At 30.8% G+C, this 11,564-nt stretch overlaps 1 protein-coding gene across 1 annotated transcript; it reads right to left on the reverse strand.

Moving 5' to 3' along the window:
* On the reverse strand, positions 7,118-9,091 carry LOC107621778. Its single transcript, XM_016323780.2, has 2 exons — positions 8,516-9,091; positions 7,118-7,381 (listed from the first exon to the last, which is right to left on the reverse strand). The coding sequence occupies exons 1-2, from the start codon at positions 9,059-9,061 to the stop codon at positions 7,214-7,216; spliced, it is 714 nt and encodes a 237-aa protein (XP_016179266.1). The 5' UTR covers positions 9,062-9,091; the 3' UTR covers positions 7,118-7,213.

Genomic DNA, 11,564 nt, shown 5'->3' on the forward strand with positions numbered 1-11,564 from the left:
TTATAAAAAAAAAGACAAAATAAATAAAAACTAATTATAAGTAACAATAGAGTCATAGATAATGAAAAATAGTTGATACAATAAAGGAAATGGATTATAGTCCAAAATAATACTAAATTAAAGAGCACTGACGGTATTAAAAAAATTATAGAATATTTTTTTTTGACATTATAAAATTTATAGTACTCTCTTTTATATTTTTATTTTTTATTGTATTTATTTTATTTATATGATAAATATTTTTTATATTATTTTTTATAGTATTCTGATTTTGCAGGTATATAAAATTGATGTCTTTTTTAGTAATTTTTCATCTAAAAGTGATTTTGAGTAGTATAATCAAAACAATATTTATTTTACTATAATCAATTTTGATATAAAGATTGCCAAACATAAATCACGTTAACCCAAACTAACTTATCATCAAAATCAATTTTACAAAATCAATTTTATGCAAATCCAAACATACACTATAGGACAAGTGACCTCTTTCAACTTTCAAGAGCCTCAATGCTACTCATCCTCTAATGAGAGTGTGCCAGGTTTCATGGTTTAATTTCATCCACTTTATACAGGGGGATATCCATGATTTATAGGAGTCGTGTGGTTTTTTTTATTGATGTAACATTTTTTAGAATTTATTATCAAAATGTTATTTTTAAAATTAATTTCAAATGCTATTATTTTATTAAGGCGACAATCAATTTATTATTTATTTTTAATTATAACTAATTATAATAATGTAAAATTAATGCCTTTTGAATAATTAATTCTAAAAGAGTAATAACTTTATATTAAATTTTAGAAAATGTGATATATTGATTAAAAAAAAACTAACATGCACTCTGGAAATCTTTTCAGCAATGACTATGCTATATCACAATATAAAAGACTATAAATTTGCAAAGAAAATACTTCTAGCTTGCTTCTCAACTAATTAAAGATATTCTTGAATTCACAATTATCAGATTATCTCCCAAACATTACTTAAAAAATTTGACCCATTCAATACGAAAAACCCCCCAAAAATTAGAAGCTAAGCGTATTTTTGGTAGGCTCATTGATCTTCAACCCAAAAAGAAACCAAAAGCAGGATATAGACCCAGATGGAACGAAGGCTTGCCTTTTTCAAAAATTATTTTTCTTGACCAAAAGAAAAAACTATTTTTTATATAAAAAAATTGTATGATCCAATGTTATTGATATTTGGAGTGATAACATGGTTAGCAAATTCTTATCCTTCTTATCTTTTTTTACTCTCTAGGATTAGTCTAGTTTGAAACGTAAGAGGTGCAACTAGCAATACTTTTACTTTTTTAGGTGTAGCTTTAAGGATACGATGAAGCAACATAAACCAGATTTAACTATTTTGTTGGAAACTAAATGCAGCGTAATACAACAAAAAATAATAATATAACATTTGGGTTTCACTAATTTCATTATTGAAGAAGTTTAGAATTTTGTCGGAGGTATTTGAATTTGTTGGAATAGAAAGGACCTTAACATAATTAAAGTAAAATCACATAGACAATGCATTCATGTGAAAATTCAATATCAAAGAGATAAGGAATCACTTTTAACAGCGATGTATGCTAATCCACACAATCAAATGAGAAATCAGCTTTGGCCTAAGCTCCTAAACATAGCAAACTCAATGGATGGAGATTGATTGATAGTTGGTGACTTTAATGAAATTAAGGATGTTTCGGAAAAAAAGGGCGGAGTGGCTTTGGATATGAGAGCATGTAACAACTTTGCAAATTGGATCAATAGATGTGGGCAGATTGATTTAGGTTTCATAGGATCAAGATTCACGTGGAAGGGTTCAAAATGGGATGGGCATGATAGAGTGTTCAAACGATTGGATAGGACACTCTTTAACCCTACGTGGAGAACTAGATTCTAACAAGCAACTGTTGAAGTTCTTACTAGAACCAATTCCGACCATCACCCTCTTCTTATCAAATGTAAAAAGGAAAGAAACGGTAGTTATACTAGACCTTTCAGATTTGAAGCCATGTGCGAGTTACATCCGGATTTCCAAAACTGCCTAAGAACAAGTTGGAACAAAGAAAAATCTCTACTGACAGTTATTAGAGAACTTAAAAAAGACCTATTGAAGTGGAATAAGAAAATATTCGGAAATATTTTCAAAGCTAAAAGAAGACTTTTCGACAGGATTACGGGCATACAAAGAAACAACACGTACGGAATAAATCCTTATCTAGACAAATTGGAGCAAGATTTGAACAAAGAACTGAATAAAATTCTAGATAAGGAAGAGACCTTTTGGATGCAAAAATCAAGACAAGAATGGATAGTACAAAGAGATAGGAATACAAGATATTACAACACCAAAACCATCATCAGAAGGGGAAAAAACATAATTCAAAAGCTTCAAAACAAAGAGAAAAAATAGATCGAAGAAGAAGAAGAGCTAAAAGCACATGTCCTCAAACACTTCCAAGACCTATACCAAGAACAGGTAAATATTATTCCAATTGACAATTATCAAGTTCAATGCCTAATTTCAGTACCTCTGATTGTAGGAAACTCATAGCTATGCCTACGGAAATGGAGATAAAAAGAGCTATTTTCAGCATCAGATTGCTCAAGGCACCAGGAAGTGACGGACTTCTGTCTGTCATCTACAAAAATAACTGGAAGATAATGAAAGGGAAGTTGTGCAATTTCATCTACAACTGCTGGACCGAACCAAAACAGATAAAACAAAGCAACACCACCCTCTTGACGCTTGTCCCTAAGCTCAACAACTCTGAGTTAATAAGTCAATTCAGACCTATTGCTCTTTGCAATGTGTGCTACAAAGTTATAACTAAGATCCTGGTTAATAGAATAAAGTCTCACCTTAATGACAGAATTGCAGCTCATCAATCTAGTTTTGTCCTGGAAAAAAAAATCAAAGATAACATTATGATTGCTAAGGAGATGATGCACACCATGAGAAGAATGAAAGGAAAAAATAATTTATGGCCATTAAAATTGATTTTGAGAAGGCATATGACAGGATAAATTGGAACTTCATGATGAGAAGACTTCAAAAATTTAATTTCCCAAGCCACCTAGTCAATTTGATTATGAACTGTGTCCAAACACTTTCTTACCGTGTGATTTGAAATGGTAATAGAACGGAAGAGTTTGTGCCTAAAAGAGGACTGAGACAGGAAGACCCCATCTCTCCCTACCTGTTTGTCATCAGCATAAACAAACTTTTCCACCTCATAAAAGACCGTGTTCAAAGAGGTTTATGGAAGCCAATTAGAGTGGAAAGGGAAGGATCTGACATATCCCACCTTATGTTTGCGGATGACCTTCTCTTATTTGCTGAAGCAACAATGGATCAGATTAAGGAAGTGACAGGGGTGATTGAAACCTTTTGCAAAGCATCTTGACTGAAGATCAATATAGATAAATATGCCATTATTTTTTCTAAAAAAACTAATATGGACATTTGGGATGAAATCACTAAATATTTGGGTTTTAAAGAACAAAGGAACTTAGGCCATTACCTGGGGGCTATGATCACTAGCAACAGAAAAGGGAAAGAAAACTTCAAAGACATACTAGAGAAAGTCCATAACAAATTGAAAGGGTGGAAGAGTAAGTTCTTATCACTTGCGGGAAGACTTACACTAGTTCAATCGATGTTAAGGCCATCTCTCAATTTCAGCATGCAACACGAAAGAGTACCAAGAGAAACTTATTTAGAGGTAAAAAAATTGCAGAGAAGCTTCACATGGGGAGATGAACCAGATAAAAAAAAATACATCTCATAAGTTGGAAGACCCTTTGTCAACCAAAATATTTAGGAGGACTAGGATTCAGAAGTCTCAACACTATGAATGATGCTTTTCTACTAAAAATCATTTGGCAAGCTACGGAGAATCTGAAAGCATTGTGGGTTCAAGTACTTTCTAATAAGTATTGCAAAGGAAATAGGTTGAACAATCTTATGCAAGAAAAACGAAGAGATTCACCCTTTTGGAGAGAAATTATAAAGCTATGGTCTACGTTTTTAAATTGTTCTATTCACTATATTGAAAATAGATTATCTACACTTTTTTGGAAGTGAAATTGGTTAAAGAATAAATAGATTCTCGTAAAAAAAGCGTTAAATCTAGATATTATGAATGTTGAAAGTCTAGTGTGGGAATGGACCAAGCAAAATGGCAAATAGAACATAGACAGAATTAATCAGAACTTGCCTCCTAAGATTGTGTTGGAAATTATATGCAAACCACCACTTCAGGCAAAAAATGAGGATGATAGAAGAGGAGGAGATTGTCACAAGATGGAAATTTTTCTATTAACTCCTACAAAGAACTTAGAAAGTGGTCAAGTGAGGAGAAAACTGTTTGGAAACAACTCTGGAGTTGGAAAGGACCACAAAGAGCGAAAATATTCTTGTGGACGGTCATGCACAAGAAATTGATGACAAATAAGAGAAGAGTTAGGACTTTTGAAGGAGCAAGGCATTGTACGCTATGTAATGGAGGACAAGAAGACATCTTTCATGTGCTAAGAAATTGCCCGAAAGCTTCAACAATTTTGGTGAACCTAGTTAAAACAGACGAAATCCCTAATTTCTTTCAATTGGAATGGGATAATTGGATAGAAACAAATCTTCAACAGCAACTGGAGAAAGAGGAAGAGTTAGATTGGAGGAATGTGTTTATCACAGTTTGTTGGAGAATTTGGTAATAGAGGAACAAAAAATTCATGAACAACAGTATACAAGACCGATGCAACCATATGCAGAAATTAATAAACAAGCCAAGAAAATTAAAGGCGCGCTTGAGAAAGCTTACCTCATCGGGTAGAGAAGAGGAAGAATTGAGAGGAACGTTCGATGGAACCCCCTACCGGCAGGATGGATCAAATTGAACTCTGACGGAACAGTTCAGGGCAACACAAAAACTACCAGTTGTGGAGAAATTCTACGGAATAAGGAGAGGCGCTGGATAGCGGGCTTCTCTCACAAAATCAGAGTCGGAACAGCTTTCATGGCGGAATTCTGCGGTGTGAAGAAGACATTAGAGTTAGCTTGGACAATGGGTTTTTGAAAAATAATGGTAGAGATAGATACTAGAGCAGTGATAAAGCTTCTCAACAAGGGAGAAAGTTTGGCCTCCCACCCTAATGTTGTGGTTAGAGAGATATACGAATTAAAAAGAAAAAAAATGGAATATTCATTTTGTTTAGATATATAGAGAAGGTAATATGTATTGCAGATTACCTGGCAAAAAAGAGTTTAATAATCGAAGCTAATTTTATTTTTTGGGATATACCTCCCCCTAATCTTGGGAGGATTATTAGTGATGATAAAAGAGGGGTTACCTTATCCCATTTAATTTGTATCTAGGTTTTCTTTTGAACGTTTTAACTCCGTTTCATTACAAAAAAAAAAACATGGTTAGCGAATTTCTTTCTAGATCTTTTGTAAAACTTCGATCCCAAAAGGGATATTAAATTAGTATTCAGTGTCTACAAAACTACAAACCAAGAGATCACAACAATTCATGCTCAAAAAAACTAAAATATAAACGAATACAAAGAAATACTCTAACACAACATCTCAAATATCACAAAAGCAAAAATTCCTAACTAAACACACCAGACACTAACACAATTTCAGAAAAAAGACAATACAAGACTTATACCATATTTTTTTCATATTGAACTTCTTTCTTCTGATTCCTATTGCTGTGTCACTCTCTTCCTTCTTCTGGTCCTTATAATTATACTCAGATCTTCGATCTCATTTTTTTCACTCAAGTCCTATCTAATGTAATTTACAAGAGCCTCATCATCGTTATAAGACAAATTAAGTTGCGATCCTATTCTCCATATTTTAGTAGTTTTACTTCAGGACTCATCATCTTTACTTACAGTTGGAACCTCTCCCTCAAAGTCTGTCTACTTCTCTTCTTACTAGTTTTTTCTCTGAATTTATGTTTAGCTCTTCTTCCTCCTTTTGTATCCTTCTTTCTCTTTTGATTCCACTTCTAGTTTGATCATTTTTTTACCATTTCTCATTTCTTATTTTATGTTTTAACTTTTTTATCTTTTGATCTTGCTAAAAAGAATCTTGTTTCTCTTTCATGTTACACTTCCTCACACTTCTCAGCTTCACTTGAATTGGTCTCTTATTTTTAAAACTTGGCTAAGGTAAGCTTTTCTTGATAATGTCTTCAAAATCTTATAGAATTAAAGGACCCGAGACCAATTCGTTTTCTATTTCATCACGAGTCTCCTTGCAATTAAAATCATTTATCATTGTCGTATCCTTAAAAATTTTATGTTAAAACTCTAATTGATTTTTTCGAACAAGGTAGACGAAGGAAGCAACACGCTAGCCACATGTTGCATCACTAGTCAATCACACGGAACATGCAACCTACGTGTTGGCTATACGCAGTCTACATGCTATTATGGCGCAACCTATGAAAATGGTTAATCCTGAACTTGCGAATTGCATTATTCATCCGTCACATTCACATACAATTCCATCTCTTTATTTTATTTTGACGAAAAACACCAAAATTTTTTTCATATTAAAAAAATGAGCCGACAAAGGGATAACACAAAAAAAATTAACTCCTTTTAATGATTAATGTTTTGGTAATTTATCCATTAAATGTGATATTGAGTTCGTAATTTAATAGTTAGTTTTCTATATATACTTGATTGAACTTCAAGTGCTGTATTTTATCCATCTCCTTTCTTAAAACCGTTTTAGAATTAATTCTTTGTAAAAAAAATAAAAAATAATGACAATAGAATATGAGTAGTAAATCAAATTTAAACTCTTGTTATATGGAACAAGTATAATAATCCTTGAGAGAAAATTTGACAGCTGAAAAGATTAAAAAAAAGTTTTTAAAGTATATACCAGAGATGAGCTGGATCCATTCAGATTCCCAACCAATAAGAAAAATATATGAAAATAACCCAGTTGTTATAAGATTCCAAAATGGTAAGCTGTTATCAAACTGTCACATACACCAAATAAAAATGAAAGCAAAACCAAAAAGAGTAGAACAGAAAATTTGTTAAAGAAAACTTAATTTATTAGATTCCAATTTTCATGTACATACAAGAAATTTGAATAACTTTGCCAGCATAAAAAGTGGATGTGCTAGCAGCTAACTCTTATATATTTATATATATATAATAATTATATGATATTATATTAACATGTACCTTTACCCAAGGTCTTCTTAACTTTGGTCTTGAACAGTAAAATATACAAATTTTCCATTGAGAAATAAAGAAAACAACCCGTTGCATGCGTCACGAAAGAACCAAAGCTTGAACCTACAATGCAATGCCACACCGGACCATAAGCTTTGTCAAATTCCTGCACATGAACCAACACACCATAAAATAATGTAATGTTATTAAAAATAAAATATTGAAAACAAATTAAATCACTATATTTCATAAATCTTGCTGACCAAATATTTATCAATAAAATATAAAAATTCAGTGCACATGGCTGGGGTGAGAGTTGAGCCTGAGAATCCATATTAGGGAAATATAATAAATTAGATGAGATTAGATTATCAATTTTAATTTTCTTATTATATGAGAAAATAAAGAAAATGTAAAATTTTAGCTAGAGTTGTAGGGGCTATAGGAGTTTAACACATGGGGTGTTGGAGAATTTTGTGATTAATAAGATTTGATCTTCATAATGAGAAGAAAGGAGTAATTAATTAAGCAAATAGGGTTAGCATTTGGACGGTGAAGATTGAAAGAGATCCAATCAGAAAATGACAATAGTGTATGTATGTTATTAGCTAGATGTGTGATCTCCTTTATGATTGGACCACAATCTCATCAATTATTCACTCAAGAGAAAATGTCAACACATGCATGCGTCGTTTAGTCACCTTTCATTCCACAATTCTCAATCATCCAAGAAGCAAAATTCCAAAAACAAACACCAACCGAATAATAATCTTTACTACTTTTAATACCTTTGCAACACAATCTTCTATAGTTCTATAACATCTATCTTTTTTGGTTTATTCACAAAACTTTAAATTGCAAATAAAGCTTATCTAACTTCAATTTCAACACATCTAACTAAAAACTAGATAGATATTTTGATACATACGAACTAACTATATTATATTATTATTATTTTTTTCATTCTTTAATAATTATTTTTTAATCTTAACCATTCAAGTAACTGTTTTATACGATTCTTATAAACGATGACATGTTCATCTATGAGGGATCTAAGTAGACATTAAATGAACTTCTTAAATCAATTACTTGAATAATTAGAGATCGATTAAATTTTTAAATTTTTAAAAGATGTTTTGTGAAAATGACATTTACTTTTATATTAGAGACCAAGAATATAAGAATATTCATGACATATTCTATAGTGTAAAGTACTAAGATGAGAGGAGTGGTCAAAGTTCAAAGTAACAGAGAAAGTATTGAAGACGATGATAGGAAAAACAGTAAAGTTAATATATACCTTCTTAATGTTATGAGCAATGTGTTTAGAACTAAACTGTTCCAAGCTATCAAAGGTTCTTCTAGCAGAACGAAAAGCATGCAGTTGCATGAAACTTGGCATGTCAGAAACCAAAACCTTAACCTGAAGATATGCTGCCACTGATGACAATGTCTCAATCTGTGACACTGATTTTCTTCCTTCATCAACAACAACCTTTTCTACTCCTCCAAAATCTCCCTCAATCTGAGACACTGATTTTCTTCTCTCCTCAAATATCACTCCTTTGGATACTGATTTTCTTCCCTCTACAAATCCTTCTCCTCCTCCTCCTCCTCCTAACTCCAAGCATGATGTTGAATTTCTGGCTTCCACAAACCCACCTTCTTCAATAACAATCTTTTCAGCATTTGAAGAATTTCGAGTTCTGGTAAGCCTTTGCAACCAACTTCTAGATGAATTGGATTTCTTGCCTTGATTATCCTCATCTTTCTTTCTCTGATGATGATTTCCTGTTATTCCAGCTTTATAAATGTACAAGAACCCTCTCTTTTGGTTACTAGCCATTATTCCAATTATTCCCCTCTCAACAAAGACTACTCAATGGAATTGGTATTATAAGGAAGACCAATAATTAATATAATATAATGTTTTATTAGTTAGGAAAGAAGATGACAAATGACATGCAAATTTATGTATATATAAATGAATTAATTAAAGGCAGAGGCATGTGTGATGTGTATGTGGGTGTGAGCAAGGAATAGATATGTATAAATGAGATAATGCCTAATGTGGATGTGGGACTAATCATTAGTTTCTGGGGCACATTTGTCCCCCATTGATCTGCTTCTAGACATGCAACATCCATGGACCCCTACCCTTGCCAACACCTCTTTGTTGGGTTACCCTATAAAAAGGTCACTATCTACCTAGGATGTGATATTTTATTTTATTAGCTTCAACAATTTTCCATCTTTATAAATAACCATATAAACCCTTCAAACTTATTCTTATGGTAATTTCAGATTTTTTATACATATAGAGTTGTAGTCAACAGATGAGTTCATTTCGTTTTGGTTTTTCCTCTGTCTTAACATGGCAGGCCAAGTTGGATTCAGCCACTCCTATAATTAATTAAATTGTCGTGTATATATTATACATAAGATGCAACTAACCTGCCAAAAGATACAAATAATAAGTGAACAATTTTTCGATTGACATGAATTATTACAAGCTGTTTGCCCAATTCTAATCAACAATCATCCATAAAGAATCAAGATTGTTCAAACAAAAAAAGAAAAAAAATTATAAGTGTTAGTAACAACTTATGGGCCAATGAAATATATATAGATCTACTAGCTAGGGTAGCTCTTTAAAATATAATAAGAGAGCATTATTATTATGTGGACATCATGAATTTATAATTATAATATATGCAGCGGAATAATTTTGTGGTGTACGATATGTCTTAATAATGGCATAGTGATTTAATTTGAACGGCCAGAAGAAGGCATAGAAATTGATTACGTACCTTCCGTTTTGTTGATTGCGCAGAGTATATTTTAAGGTGTAAGGGGGGTTACCCCCACAACTGAACATTTTTGTTTGGTTGTTTACAATATCTTCAAGTTCAACAGATAAAGAATTAATATGTTATAGATTTAAATTCTATTTAAAGGTGTGTTGTTACTCAATGAATTATTGTATACACGATACTAAATTTAAATCCTTTATACTTATTTAAATGAGGGAATGAACTGATCACTTAACTAAAATCTAAAATAAATGGCCCACAACTGACACTGTTCTGTGTAGTGTGGACCTTCTATGGGATTTTGCTGGATTCATGAACCTTTTTAAGATAAGCAACTTTTTTCCGGGTGGAAACAATTTTTTTTTCCTTTAGAACTCGTTCGTGATGATGTACTTTACAAAATCTTTTTAGTCAAATTTCTAGTCGGGGTAAACTGGTGAATTCAAATTAGTTCAAAAGTTTTATTCGAGAATACTTTGATACGTGTGGCTAGAGTTAGATTATTGAAAAGAGAGCAATTGAGATAAAGACGTCTAAAGAGTATTTTTTTAAAGATATTTTTTAGTAATTAAAATTTAACACATGTAATTAATTAAATCGTATTATTTTTGTCAAAATTAGGTCAGATAAATTAATTTGACTAAAAAAATTGTGAATTAAATCTTGAACCGGTCTAAATTAATATTATTTTTTTATAAAAAATAACTATAATACCTTTATTATAAAAAATAACTAAAATATTTCTATATATATATATATTTAAAAAAAAACTCTAAATCCTAATCTTATAACGATATAAGAGTAAAGGGCTAGAATTTAAGATTCTCATAATTAATATATATAATAAGAGTATTTTAGTCATTTTCTATAATAAGGGTATTGTAGTCATTTGCTATAAAAAATAATATTAATTTAAATCAGTTTAAGATTTGATTCATTATTTTTTTGGTCAAATTAATTTATCTAACCTAATTTTAACAAAAATAATACGATTTAATCAATTATATGTATTAAATTTTAATTACTAAAAATTATTTTAAAAAAATATTTTAAATATCTTTATCTAAATAATTTTCTATTAAAAATTATTCAGAATATATCCGAAAAAAATATTTATAGACATATAGGACATAATTTTTAAAATATTTTTTAATTCGACGGCCAAAAATTAATATAGAATATTAAAAGGATACAAGATGTATAAGATGTTTAAAATCTCCTCTAGAAGACAAAATTTTTTAATATAACAGTAGAGAATGGTATTCATCTTAGAAGATAAAATTTGGTTTATTGAGACATAGGAGATACCTTATTATATAAATACTAGAGGCTCGATGTCAAGCCACTCTTCTATTGTTGTTAATTTATATAACAATTTTAATTTATATTAACTAATATTTTTAGCAAGCAGTCGAATATTTTTAGTTTAATAGTCTAAGTCTAATATCATATTTTTTACTAATAATGTTAAATATTATTAGCTAATTATTATTATTCAAAAATAATAAATTGTGCTATTCATATAATATTACTCAT

The sequence above is a fragment of the Arachis ipaensis genome, chromosome B10, assembly GCF_000816755.2.
Source record: "Arachis ipaensis cultivar K30076 chromosome B10, Araip1.1, whole genome shotgun sequence".
NCBI lineage: Eukaryota > Viridiplantae > Streptophyta > Magnoliopsida > Fabales > Fabaceae > Arachis > Arachis ipaensis.

What these genes read in the sequence shown, in the direction of transcription:
- LOC107621778 (XM_016323780.2), bottom strand. Translation starts at nt 9,061, where the DNA reads ATGGCTAGTAACCAAAAGAGAGGGTTCTTGTACATTTATAAAGCTGGA. An exon ending in TTGCTCATAACATTAAGAAG is followed by an intron (nt 7,382 to 8,515) that starts GTATATATTAAC and finishes GTTCATGTGCAG; the next exon opens with GAATTTGACAAAGCTTATGG.